General features: G+C 38.8%; 1 protein-coding gene across 4 annotated transcripts in view; it reads left to right on the top strand.

Annotated features, from left to right (window-relative positions):
• Positions 1–14,965, top strand: part of LOC140732104 (uncharacterized) — a 72,059-nt gene that overhangs the window by 51,918 nt on the left and 5,176 nt on the right. For all 4 annotated transcript variants that reach the window (XM_073054260.1, XM_073054263.1, XM_073054262.1 and 1 more), the window contains 3 exons: positions 2,728–2,835; positions 13,380–13,530; positions 14,614–14,844. In XM_073054260.1, coding sequence (XP_072910361.1) covers positions 2,728–2,835; positions 13,380–13,530; positions 14,614–14,844 — 490 coding nt within the window. The remainder of the gene's footprint in view (positions 1–2,727; positions 2,836–13,379; positions 13,531–14,613; positions 14,845–14,965) is intronic.

Below are 14,965 nucleotides of genomic sequence, written 5' to 3'. Positions count from 1 at the left end.
GCTAAGAGCTGGAAAGGTGATTGGCAAAAGTGATACAGAGCTGGAGAAGGGAAAGGATCATGGGACGGGAGGCCTAGGGAGAAAGAAAGGGGGAGGGGAGCACCAAAGGGAGATGGAGAACAGGCAGAGTGATGGGCAGAGAGAGCGAAAAAAAACAAACAACTAAATATGTCAGGGATGGGGTAAGAAGGGGAGGAGGGAGATTAACGGAAGTTAGAGAAGTCAATGTTTATGCCATCAGGTTGGAGGCTACCCAGCCGGTATATAAGGTGTTATTATATAAGGGGACCTTTTCTAGTTGGCTGTCGGTGACTAATGATATTCCTCAGGGTGTTACCACCACTTATTTTTAACATTATATGTCAATGATTTGCCTGATGGCCGTATTTGCAGACAATACAATGACAGTACAGGGGCAGGTAGTGTTTTGGAAGCAGGGAGTCTGCAAAAAGATTAGAAGAATAGGTGAAGAACTGGCAGATGGAATACAGTGCAGGGATATATGATGTACTTTGGTAAAAGGAATAAGGTGGAGATTATTTTCTAAATGGGGAACAAATTGAGAAGTCAGAGATGCAAAGGTACTTGGGAGACCTTGTGCAGAATTCCCTAAGGTTAACTTGCAGGTTCTGTCACTGAGGAAGGCAAATGTTCTTGGAGATGTAGTCATCAGGGAGACTGGAGGTCTCCCTGACATCCCACATCCAGCAAAAGGAACATCCCAAATGTTCTCACCACTCTAACTGGGAAATAAGAAAGAAAAATTAAACAACAAACTCTACCTACAGCTTTTGCCTTTCCTTGCTGACTCCCTGAGCTAAAGCCTGAGTTCCTCACTCTAGCACTGCCCACACGCGCAATGGCTGATCAGCTTAAATCTAACTTTAGTGGCCCTTGCTAAGTTCTTAATCATGCACAATCCAGCATCTCCTTGGGAACTGTAGTGCACAGACTGTCTCAACTGCCCCCATTCACTGCTTTTGAACTCTGTCCCTCACTTTATAATCCAAAACATCTCAGGAACTGTGGCACACAGAAACTTAATAAATATCACCACCTTCAATGATGGGAGCTAAGTATGAGTGCAAAAAGCAAAATTAAAGAGTTTATAACCATTTTCAGCAAGAAGTCTGCCTAACGTTCCAACCATCACAGAAATCAGTTTGATTTCCTGAGGCATTTAAAACATTTTCAGATTTTATTTCAGTATTCACAGTATTTTGTTTTGCATTGTAAAGCACTCACAATGTTAGAGTGACATATTGGGATTTTTAGTGGATGCACCCCTAAGAGTGAAATATGAGTGTCCTATTTTTAATTAAAATGAAAAGCTTAATGAATGCCAAGGAGTATAATGGAAACCCAGAGAGACGGTGTTACAAGCTAATTTGCCTTTGGAGAGGTTACAGCCGGACCATGGCTTGTAATGTTGCTAAAAGGATATCCGTTTATGAGAGCGCATTTAATGAACAGCTATATGGTTGTTCCAGAATTTATAGAATTGTCTTATCAAGATGAGAAAAAATATAGAAAGGACACAGTTGTAGCTCTTAAAATTAATGGTTAATACTTAACAGTTTGGGTCCAAGTAAGTTTTTGTGTCTTATACGGAATTTAAGTATTTGCAAGAGAGCTGTGTGGGATGCCATGAGAAAAGAATCTTGTGTAAGAAAAATACACCAGCAAAGAAGGTTGAGCAAAGAAATCTCTAATGAATTTTGAGAATGGATTTGTATATCTTCTATCACAAACAAGAGAAAATCTGCAGATGCTGGAGATCTGAGTAGCACATACAAAATGTTGGAGGAACTCAGCAGTCCAGGAAGCATCTAGAAAGAGTACAATCAATATTTTGGGCTGAAATGTTGACTGTACTCTTTTCCTAGATGCTGCTTGGCCTGCTGAGTTTCTCCTGCATTTTGTGCGTGTTGCTTGGTATCTTCTATAGTCAGTCTATCTGGAAGAATTCCTTGGTGCATTTACCTTATTGAAAATTGAAAGGCTTACAATATATTATAATAGGTGGATGAGAGGTAAAGGTCTTCTCTATAGCTAGCTGCAAATTTTGCACTTTGAATAATTTCAGTTTATGTACAGTATAGTATATGTATTTCAGTGTCACTAAGGTGATTAAGTCTTATGGTATTGTGCTGCCATAGAATTGCTTGGTACTGATTATTGTTAATTATTTTGAAATAGATTATTAATGGAATAATAAATAAGTGTAGTAATTGTCCATTCCATCTTTCAAGTTTGCTCCAGGGTCAAAATAATCATAATGGGTCATCCAATACTTTTTATTTCCATTCTTTTTATATTCATGATTAAATGTAGCTGATACAATGACATCTTTAGTCACTACAATATCAAGAGAGCAAACCACAATGGCATAATGTGTTTGGTATCCTTAAAGAGGAAAAAAGCCATAGGATGAATTACAAGGACTTTAATTTGTTAGCAGATGCTTTACTATATACGCAGTGTAAACTGCAATCTTGGTGCTCTGATTTTCCTTTTAAAGAATGCAATATAACTGACTTTGTCCAATGTCCAAAATATTTAATTCTCTTATGGATTTCTCCAAATTTTCAATTACCCATCCAGCAATAGTACAGATCGTTGATGTTTGAGAGCAATAACAAGCTATTTAGATTTTACTTTTTGACAAAGCATATTCTGTTCTGGGTTACAATTTTTTTTGGTAATATTTTGATATTTGTCTTTCAGCAAAACTTTCAAATTTTCAGTGATAGCGATGCAAAGTTTGTCTTAAAAGTTACACAGAGTCTCACAGATGCATTAATGGAATATCGGCGAAAGACAATGAATACTATTGTAAGTATTTGAAATTATTTTGAGTGAATTTCTCCTTCTGTTGAATTTAAATAACTACTTGCACAACAAAAGCTCAGGAAAGATAATCCCTTGAGGTGATAGGCTTTAAAAAGCTCTAAATTGCCATTTATGTTTAACTTTGAATATAAAGAAATAGATCAATTCTTAACATTGTACAACAGCAACATGAGCAGCACTTGCAATTTATTTTATGGATGATGTAGGATTGTGTCCCAAATGGACTTGATAGTCACACACAAGTACAGGAGCAGGCTGAATGGAATGAAGGTAGCAACTTAATGTGGTCATCAGATTCCTTCAGAATAATTTATAATGGAGAAATCTATTAGATCTAGGTAGAGCAGCCCTTCAGTTCAAAGTTCAAAATAATTTTATTATCAAGGTACACATATGTCACCATATACAACACTGTGATTCATTTCCTTGCGGGCAATCACAGTAAGTGGGTGATCCTTCAATCAGGGCATTTTGGACTTATTCAAATTCTGAGAAATGAAATTACTTGAAACTCTGTTTTGTTCATGTTATAACCTTTATTTTTAGCTATGGAATGAAGACCAGATCTTGGCATTGATCAATCATTAAGAGAACTTTTATATTTTAAGGTATTTTTGCAGAGTTTTCATGCATGAGTGTCATTACCATCACATCATCGAAATACTGAATTTAATTTGAAATGAAATGACAAAGATTTCAAAGTCAATCCTGCAAATAAAAACCATGCCTTTTAATAAATTTGTTTTAACTCATTTTTAAGTACATTCAGAATATATTTTGGAGACACATTTTCTTAAGGTATGTCAATATTTTCCTTGGCTAAACAATGAAACATCTGTTTACTAATTAGACTATTGGATTTTACCCTTTTTTGACAGAATGCTGATTTTGGCATCAAAGCACTTGACTCCAGCAAAAGAGTTCAGACCAATATTACTAAACAAGATTTTATTTCCCATCAATATATGCACTGTGATGGTAATGACAAAATGCTTTTGACTTTGAAAAACAATGGTTTTAATTCAGCATTAACTCTGACAAACACTTGTCCAACTAGAAGAAGCAACGCTTATAATTAAAGACATCTTTACATTTTTCACTATTTATCAAAATTCCGTAAGAGATGAAATTTTAAGGCAAGCGGCTAGGTAACATTGTTAAAAACATCCACGTGAAACATGAATGTAGGCAGCCTAGCTAAACTAGGCTTTGTCGAGTCTTATAAAAAAAAAACAAAAATCCTTACAAAACATCTGCCTAATCCTCCCCAACCCTGGAATAAGCAGCTATTCAAATTTCAAACAGATTATGGAGATCATTATTTTTTAAATGTCCATAGATAGAACACTTTTTTAACACTGACTAAACATTTACTCAATCCCCTATTTTTATCAGTAAGACTTACAAAACATTCACAGAACTCACAACTCTGAAGAAAGCAAACCTTGAAATTTAAAGTACCTTCTTACTGTCTTCATTAGTCCAATATTCAGATTTCCATGAAAGAGCACACCTTTTCCCACATATTCACAGGAAGCATCATATGTCTTTTAGTAATTGGTTTGGGTTGTGGGACAAGGCACAGTAGTACTTGTGGCAAATCCCAGATAAGATCCGCTTCTCATTGGCCAAAAGAAGTGATTTTGTCCCAAGTCAGCTCATTGTTTTGACAAGGCAACAACTTTCTGCATTACATCCTGAATGATGCCAAGATACACATCCTGGTTATATTGGATGACACACCATTGTCCTATTAAGTTGATCTGTGATTTCTGAAAATGGTACTAAGGCTGTCAGCTTCTGGGAGTGGCTGTTGTATCTTGTACTTCTCAGACTTTCTCAAAGTGTCAAATTTCACATTGGCTTCAGTCAGATCATGGTATACTTTAGCTCTGTTTGGTCTCACTTTTTTCTGGCTTCTCCTATGAGGCATTTCATGGTGTGCGTTAGGCCTGTCAGAATGCCTCAGGAAGATAGTTCTGTTCTTGTTGCTATGAGGTTTTCCACTGGAGATTCTGGTAGGGTATTCCCTGCTATAAAACTTCTGTACCGCCTGTCTTTTCTTATCAGTGGCCCTTTTGTTTCTTTGATTACTGACAAATCTCACCAATTCTTTGATTACCGACATCTCTTTAATCGCTGTTCACGCTTTAGTAATTCTGAGATGATAGTGAGCTTTCCTGTCTCCCTTTTTTTGTATTTCTTTCTCTTTCAAGGTGTTGCTGATATTTCACTGGGCCTTCTTTGTGTCTCCGTATTTTCTGATTGGTCTGCTAATGATTTTGGGGCCATGAAGTTTATTTTAGGGTGTGCTCAACCATATTACTCAAGTGGAAAATTATTGAATTTAATTACAATCACTGTAATTTTAAATTATATTTACATCTGATAATTATACTTTAATAGAAGTAAAGTTATAAAAAAGTTGATAAAGTTGATAAAAGATGTAAAGTTGATAAAAGTTGATAAGCTGTCTGTACCACCACTGTTCTTTACAATCACAGCCAGTCGTGTGATCGTATCATTTTTTAAAGAAAAAGTTGGCTAAGTCTCACACCTGCTAACGCGACTGGATAGCTAGTTTGTAACTGTAACTTAAATATACAGAAATAAAGTGAAGTTATTTATTTTTCAGTTAAAACACTCAAATACTAACTCGTTTGGTAATGACACATAATAAAACATACTCTCAGATCAGGAGGCATAATTCGTTAAATTACTCACATTTCTAAACATCAAAATGTCAGTCTTCTGCCATGACAGCCCCATGCTCCCCTGTTATTTCTCATTTCCATGGCAACCACATAAGCAGTTGTCTGATAAAACTTGACTGGTTTCTAAAATGTTTTGTGTGTTGGTAATGACAGTGTTCGGGACAGCGGTTCTTTGTCATAAAGTGTACAAATTGTATAAAAAATGTAACCCACATGAATTTAACATGTTTTAAAAATTCTTGTGAGAAAATACAAACTATAAGCTTCATGAATTTAATACTTATTATTACTTCATTTTGAACACAAAGTTACAGAATCTGGGTAGGGGACAAGCCCAAAAATAATGTAATTCTGGCACATTCAAGTTTTTAACTCAAAAAATTAAGAAAATGTTATTTATGAAGCATACTGAAAAAATGTTTAGTGTTACTATTACCTAACATATAAAGCTACAGGACTTGCTTTTGTGAAAACTTTTTTTCTTAAAAATTTACCCAAATTAAACAATCACCCAAATACAAGAAACACAATAGAAACAATGAAAAACTACACCCAACAAGGTGGACAACACCAATGTGATTTTTTTTAAAAATTGCTAATACAAGAAGGACAAAAACTAATAATAATAATAATAATAATAAATAAGCAATACATATCAATAACATGAGATGAAGAGTTCTTTAAAAGTGAGTCCACTTCAGCAACGGGACGAATGAAGTTGAGTGAAGTTATCCTCTCTGGTTCAAGAGCCTGTTGTTTGAAGGGTAATAACTGTTCCTGAACCTGGTGGTGCGTGTCCTGAAGCTCCAGTACTTCCTTCCTGATGGCAGCAGCCAGAAGAATGCATGACCTAGAGATGGTGGGAGTCCCTGGTGATGGATGCTACTTTCCTGCAACAGTGCTCCGTGTAGATGTGCTCAGTGGTGAGCAGGGCTTTACCCATGATGGATTGGGCCGTATCCACTACTTTTTGTAGGCTGTGATACAATAGTCAATATAATCTCCACGAGATATCCATAAAGGTTTGTCAGTTTTAGATGACATGCTAAATCTATGCAAATTTTTAAAACAGTAGAGGCATTGCCATGCTTTCTTCATAATGGCACTTGTGTGCTAGGTCCAGGACAGATATTCTGAAAAGATGACACCAAGGACTTTGATGTTGCTGACCCTCTCCACGCCTAATCCCCCCATGAGAACTGGATTATGGATTTCCGGTTTCCTTCTTCCAGAAGTCATAAATCTTCTCCTTGATCTTTGGTTTTTCAAATTATTCCCTTAACAAAACCTTATCCAAATGAAAATAAAGTTTTAGCAAATGAAAAATGTTGTGGACATCCAGACTAGAGTGAATGTAGGGCTGATCAGGTATAGGAAAGAAAACATTAGCCAGGAGTCGGAGGAAGTAGGGGAGGTCCTAATGAATGCTTTGCTTCAGTATACACCACAGGGAGGGAACTTGACATTTTTGACAACAGCGTAAAATAGGCTTAAGTGCTGGAATTTACCAATGTTAAGATAGAGGATCTGCAGGAATTTTTGAAAAACATTACAAAAGATGAGTACTGCTGCTGCAAAACAACAAATTTAACAACATATGCCTGTGATCTGTAGAAGTTTGCAAGAGTGTTTGGTCACATACCAAGTAGCCTCAAATTCCGAAAGAACTGTCATGTTGCCTTTGTATTTGTATGAATATGTTGGACCCAGGATAGATCTTCACAGATGTTGACACCCAGAAACTTGAAACCTCACCTGTTCCACTGCTGATAATTTGATGCAAATTATTGGAGAAGAGTCTTAGGGACAGGATTTACAAGCATTTGGAGAAGCATAGTCTGATTAGAGATAGTCAGCATGGTGTTGTGAGGGGCAGGTCATACCTTAAGAGCCTGATTGATTTCTTTTGAGGATGCGACAAAGCATATTGAAGGTAGAGCAGTGGATTTGGTGTACATGGACTTTAGTAAGGTGTTTGATAAGGCTCCCAGTGGTAGGCTTATTCAGAAAGTCAGGAGGCATTGGATATAGAGAAACATGAAATATGGCTGTATGGTTGCAGAATTGGCTTGTGCATAGAAGGTGAGGGTAGTTGTAGATGAAGCACATTCTGCCTGGAGGTCAGTGACCTGTAGTGTTCTGCAGGGGTCTGCTAGTTTTATCAATTAATTGGATGAGGAATTGGAAGGATGGGTTTGTAAGTTTGCAGATGACATGAAGATTAGTGGAGTTATGGAGAGTGGAGGTAATTGTAGGACATTAACTGGATGCAGAGCTGTGCTGGGAACGGGTGTTCAACCTGAAAAAGTGTGAAATGATTCACCTTGGAAATTTGAATTTGAAGGCAGAATGCAGGGATTTTGGATCAGTACTTGGAGATATGATGTGGTGGCCATTACAGAGACTTGGATGGCTCAGGGACAGGATGGTTTACTTCAAGTGCTGGGTTTTAGATTCAGAAAGGACTGGGAGGGAGGCAAAAGAGGTGGGGGTGTGGCACTGTTGATCAGAGATAGTGTCACGGCTGCAGAAATGGTGGATGCCATGGAGAGATTGTTCACAGAGTCTCTGTGGGTGGAGGTTAGGAACAGGAAGGGGTCAATAACTTTACTGGATGTTTTTCATAGGCCGCCTAATAGTAACAGGGATATCGAGGAGCAGATAGGGAACCAGATCCTGGAAAGGTGTAATAATAAGAGTTGTCATAATGGGAGATTTTAATTTCCCAAATATCGATTGGCATCTCCCTAGAGTGAGGGCTTTAGGTGGGGTGGAGTTAGTTAGGTGTGTTCAGGAAGGTTTCTTGACACAGTATGTAGATAAGCCTACAAGAGGAAGGGCTGTACTTGATTTGGTATTGGGAAATGAACCTGGTCAGGTGTCAGATCTCTCAGTGGGAGAGCATTTTGGAGATAGTGATCATAATTCTATCATTGGAGAGGGATAGGAACAGACAAGCTAGAAAAGTGTTTAATTGGATTAAGAGGAATTATGAGACTATCAGGCATGAAATTGGAGGCTTACATTGGAAACAGATAGGGATTCTCAGGGAAAGGTACAGAAGAAATGTGGCAAATATTCAGGGGATATTTGTGTAGAGCTCTATATAGGTACGTTCCAATGAGACAGGGAAGTTATGGTAAGGTACAGGAACTATGGTGTACAAAGGTACATGGTGTATAAATCTAGTCAAGAAGAAAAGCGTACAAAAGGTTCCGAAAGCTAGGTAATGTTAGAGATCTAGAAGATTATAAGGCTACTAGGAAGAAGCTTAAAAAGGAAATTAGGAGAGCCAGAAGGGGCCATGAGAAGGCCTTGGCGGGCAGAATTAAGGAAAATCCCAAGGTATTCTACAAGTATGTGAAGAGCAAGAAGACGTGAAAGAATAGTGTGTTCCATACACACTTTCAAATGTGATAGTGGTAAAGTGTGTATGGAACCAGAGGAAATAGCAGAGGTACTTGATGAATACTTCAGTATTCACTATGGAAAAGGATCTTAGTGATTGTAGTGATGACTTGCAGCAGGCTGAAAAGCTTGAGCATGTAGATATTAAAGAGGATGTGCTGGAGCTTTTGGAAAGCATCAAGTTGGATAAGTTTCCGGGACCGGATGAAATGTACCCCAGGCTACTGTGGGAGGCAAGGGAGGAGATTACTGATCCTCTGGCGATGATCTTTGCATCATCAATGGGTACGGGAGAGGTTCCAGGGGATTGGAGGGTTGCGGATGTTGTTCCTTTATTCAAGAAAGGGAGTAGAGATAGCCCAGGAAATTATAGACCAGTGAGTCTTACTTCAGTGTTTGGTAAGTTGATGGAGAAGATCTTGAGAGGCAGGATTTATGAACATTTGGAGAGGTATAATATGATTAGGAGTAGTCAGCATGGCTTTGTAAAGGGCAGGTTGTGCCTTACGAGCCTGATTGAATTTTTTGAGGATGTGACTAAACACATTGATGAAGGAAGAGCAGTAGATGTAGTGTATATAGATTTCAGCAAGGCATTTGATAAGGTACCCCATACAAGGCTTATTGAGAAAGTAAGGAAGCATGGGATCCAAGGCAACATCACTTTGTGGATCCAGAACTGGCTTGCCCACAGAAGGCAAAGAGTGGTTGTAGACAGGTCATATTCTGCATGGAGGTCAGTGACAAATGTGTGCCTCAGGGATCTGTTCTGGGAACCTTACTCTTCGTGATTTTTATAAATGATCTGGATAAGGAAGTGGAGGGATGGGTTAGTAAGTTTGCTGATGACACGAAGGTTGGAGGTGTTGTGAATAGTGTGGAGAGCTGTCAGAGGTTACAGTAGCGGGACATTGATAGGATGCAAAGCTGGGCTGAGAAGTGGAAGATCGAGTTCAACCCAGATAAGTGTGAAGTGGTTCATTTTGGTAGGTCAAATATGATGGCAGAATGTAGTATTAATGGTAAGACTCTTAGCAGTGTGGAGGATCAGAGGGATCTTGGGGTCCAAGTCTATAGGACGCTCAAAGCAGCTGCGCAGGTTGACTGGTTAAGAAGACGTATGGTGTATTGGCCTTCATCAATTGTGGAATTGAATTTAGGAGCTGAGAGGTAATGTTGCAGCTATATAGGACCCTGGTAAGACCCCACTTGGAATACTGTGCTCAGTTCTGGTTGCCTCACTACAGGAAGGATGTGAAAGCCATAGAAAGGGTGCAGAGGAGATTTACAAGGATGTTGCCTGGATTGGGGAGCATGTCTTATGAGAATAGGTTGAGTGAACTCGGCTTTTTCTCCTTGGTGCGAAGGAGGATGAGAGGTGACCTGATAGAGGTGTGTAAGATGATGAGAGTCATTGATCGTGTGGATAGAGGCTTTTTCCCAGGGCTGAAATGGTTGCAACAAGAGGACACAGGTTAAGTTAGATATGGCCCTTGTGGCTAAAGGGATCAGGGGGTATGGAGAGAAAGCAGGTACAGGGTTCTGAGTTGGATGATCAGCCATGATCATACTGAATGGTGCAGCAGGCTTGAAGGGCCAAATGGCTTACTCCTCTACCTATTTTCTATGTTTAAGGTGCTGGGGAGTAGGTACAGAGATGTCAGGGGTATGTCTTTTACTCAGAGTGGTGAGTGCATGGAATGGGCTGCTGGCAATGGTGGTGGAGGCAGATACGATAGGGTCTTTTAAGAGGCTTTTAGATAGGTACATGGAGCTTAGTAAAATAGAGGGCTATAGGTAAGCCTAGGTAATTTCTAAGATAGGGCCAAGTTTGGCACAACTTTGTGGACCAAGGGCCCTGTATTGTGCTGTAGGTTTTCTATGTTTTTATTCTGTGGAGGCATTAATGATGACCTTTCAAGAATTGATAGATTCTGGCATTGTACCAGATGACTGGAAAATTGCAAATGTTACATCGCTATCTAAGAAGAGTGGGGGCAGCAGAAAGGCAACTATAGACCTGTTAGCCTGACATCAGTAGTTGGGAAGTTGTTGGAATCAATTGTTAGGGATGAGATTAAGGCGTTCCTAGAGGCACGTGACCAGATAGGCCAAAGCCAGCATGGTTTCTTGAGAGGAAGATCCTGCCTGACAAACCTACTGCAATTCTTTGAGGAAATTACAAGCAGGGTAGACAAAGATTAGACGTGGTGTACTTAGATTTTTAGAAGCCCTTTGACAAGGTGCCACACATGAGACTGCTTAGCAAGATAAGAGCCCATGGAATTACAGGGAAGCTACTAGCATGGCTGGAGCATTGGCTGGTCGACAGAAAACAGAGTGGGAATAAAGGGATCCTATTCTGGCTGGCTGCCAGTTACCAGTGGAGTTCCACGGGGGTCGGTGTTGGGACCGTTACCTTTTACGATGTATGTCAATGATTTGGACTAGGGTATTAAGGGAATTATGGCTAAATTTGCCGATGATACAAAGATAGGTGGAGGAGCAAGTAGTGTTGAGGAAACAGAGCCTGCAGAGAGACTTAGTTTAGGGGAATGGACAAAGAAGTGGCAAATGAAATACAGTGTTGGAAAGTGTATGGTCATGCACTTTGGTTGGAGAAATAAACGGGCAGACTATTATTTAGATGGGTAGAGAATTCAAAATGCAGAGATGCAAAGAGACTTGGGAGTCCTTGTGCAAGATACCCTAAAGGTTAACCTGCAGGCTGAGTCAGTGGTGAAGAAGGCAAAAGCAATGTTGGCATTCATTTCTAGAGGTATAGAATATAACAGCTGGGATGTGATGTTGAGGCTCTATAAGGCACTTGTAGGGCTACACTTGGAGTATTGTGTGCAGTTTTGGGCTTATTTTAGAAAGGATATACTGACATTGGAGAGGGTTCAGAGAAGATTCACGAAATGATTCCAGGAATGAAAGGGTTACCATATGAGGAATGTCTGGCAGCTCTTGGGCTGTATTCCCTGGAATTCAGGAGAATGGGGGGGGATCTCATAGAAACATTCCAAATATTAAAAGGCCTGAACAGATTAGATATGGCAAAGTTATTTCCCATGGTAGGGGATTCTAGGACAAGAGGGCACGACTTCAGGATTGAAGGACGTCCTTTTAGAACTGAGATACAGAGAAATTAGAGGGTGGTAAATCTGTGGAATTTATTGCCACAAGCAACTATGGGGGCCAAGTCATTGGGTATATTTAAGGCCGAGGTAGATAGGTTCTTGATCAGCCAGGGCATCAAAGGGTATGGGGTGAAAGCAGGGGAGTGGGGATGACTGGATGAAGTGGATCAGCCCATGATTGAATGGTGGAACAGATTTGATGGGCTGAATGGCCTACTTCTGCTCCTATATCTTCTTATGGTCTGTACCAGCCTCTCAGGAAGAGAGCCCAGAGCCTTTCTCCCTTGAGTAAAATGTTTTTTCTTAAGTGCCTCTCCAATCCTTCTACCAAAGCTAAGGCCAATGCTTTTGCGAGCATGTCTTATGATGATAGGTTGAGTGACATGACTTGATGTACAAGATGCTATGAAGCATAGATCGAGTGGGTAGCCAGAGACATTTTCCCAGAGTGGAAATGGCTAATCTGAGGGGGCATAATTTTAAGGTAGAGTAAAATATAGGGGGTATATAAGGTAGGTATTTACATAGTAGTAGTGAGTGATCAGAATACACTGCCGAGGGTGGCCTGATAGAGGTGTTTAAGATGATGAGAGGCATTGATCATGTGGATAGTCAGAGGCTTTTTCCCAGAGCTGAGAGGGCAGTTTTAAGGTGCTTGGAAATAGGTACAGAGGAGATGTCGGGTAAGTTTTTTTACGCAGAGTGGTGAGTGCGTGGAATGGGCTACCAGCGATGGTGGTGGAGGCGGATATGATAGGGTCTTTTAAGAGACTCCTGGATAGGTACATGGAGCTTAGAAAAATAGAGGGCTATGGGTAACCCTGGGTAATTTCTAAAGTAAGTTTCAGCACAGCATTGTGGGCCGAAGGGCCTGTATTGTGCTGTAGGGTTTCTATAATGGATCAAGCTGATGGTGACCTGAGTAGTAGTAAAAGCATATAAATTAATATGCTTAATATAATATTTTTAAGATGACTTTTCCATTGAGTTTAATTGAGGATGCAGTAAGTTTGAGAATTTGAGGAATGCTGTGAACAGAAACTGAAATATGGGCCATATTTGGTCAGAACAAGCATGCAGAGCTGTATGATCTTCTGGTACCCCACATAAACTCCCGAGAGGAGTGAGAAATTATTAATTTTTTTTTGTAAGTGAATATCATTAAGTACATTCAAGTCACTGAAGTGTACAAATTTTGTTATCTTTTGTTAACAGTCCTTGCTGAATTAGAATTTTGTGACTAGTCCTACTTTTTTATCAGGACCAAGACAGAAGGCCTCCAATGGATGAAGAATTAAGACGACCCATTGTTAAGCCAAATGAATATTTTGGATATGAACCATATGCACCAGCACATGATACATGCCAGACATATACTGGTAATTCTACAAATTTCAGAACTAAATATAAAGGTAAATGAAACATAAAATTTGCATTTCTACATAGCTTTGGAGCAAATCTTATTGCAACAGAATAGTATACATTACAGGAATCATGATAAGGAATAAGAGAAAAATGAAGCTGAGCTATAATTTTGAATGGTGAAGCAGGTACAAGGTAAACAAAATATGCTTTAGCTGTATAGTCTTAAAGTGAAGATTAAGGGGATGAAATGAAATAATGTTCTTCGTTTATCCTGTTTCCTATTTAAGATAATGGGTCTGAAAGTGGGTATGTTAAGTAAAAATAACTTCAAATATATACAACTTAGTTTACAAAAAGGATGATTAAAAATATTTTGACTAAATGCTAAGGGAATAGCTTTTTTTTAAAAAAAGTAGGATGTCATAACTGAAAGAAACAGTACAAGAGCTGTTTCCTTGGCTAAACAATTTCATCCATTATACAGTACTGTGCAAAAGTCTTAGACATATGTTAAAAAAAAAATCCTTATAGCAAAGGTGCTTTGGTGATCTGGACAGAATTAATGAAATCCTCAATGTTGAGAAGTACAAGCAGATTCATACATATCACCCAATAGCATCAGGAAGGCATCTGATCAGGCCAAACTTCATTTTGCACCAAGACAATGGTCCCAAACACATGGCCTGGGTCATTGAGAACTATTTTCAAAAAAGAACAAGAAATTCTGCAAAAGATTATAAGGAGAGACAGAAGCAAGCAAGATAACCAAAGTCTGAAGAGGAGCTGTGGCAAGTTCTCCAAGAAGCATGGTACAAGCTACCAGCCATATTTATAAAACTACACAATAGTGCACCTAAGAGAATTGATACAGTTTTAAAGGCAAAGGGTGGTCATACAAATAGCAATTTGGTTTAGTTTATTGCTCTTTATGGTAATTTTTGTTTATACTTAGAAACTTCATTTCATTATCTAAGAAAGCATCTTCACTTTATAGAATCTTTTTACATGTGCCCAAGACTTTTGCACAGTACTTTATTTGTGTACTATTCAAAATTTGTCATAGTTATTGTGAATGCTATAAACTGAACTAAAGATATTAATGTAACCAAGATTATTGGAATATTTTCTAGTTGGTGGTACCTGGAAGAAAACAGCTGGATTGCATTCTAAACCAAATGTCAAAAAAATAGGTTTTCAGTCAAATCGTAAACTCTTTAAACCAACATCTAATACCGGATCAACAAAGTCAAAAAATAATGTTATTCTGACCCCACATCTGCTTAAGGCTATTGATGGCATGGATATTGAAAGGGCTACCAAAACACTGACTAAACTATCAAAAACCAACCCGGCACTGAAAGGTAGGATAAAGTACTTTCATATACAAGAATGACTGCATTTAAATACCTTTTTTCTTTAGTCTTAATCCTAATCAGATAATGACTTCAGTGGAATTCATAACTTTTCTGTTCCCAGGTTTCA

The sequence above is a fragment of the Hemitrygon akajei genome, chromosome 8 (genome assembly GCF_048418815.1).
Source record: "Hemitrygon akajei chromosome 8, sHemAka1.3, whole genome shotgun sequence".
Classification (NCBI taxonomy): domain Eukaryota; kingdom Metazoa; phylum Chordata; class Chondrichthyes; order Myliobatiformes; family Dasyatidae; genus Hemitrygon; species Hemitrygon akajei.
This window is presented reverse-complemented; position numbering and strand designations above follow the sequence as displayed.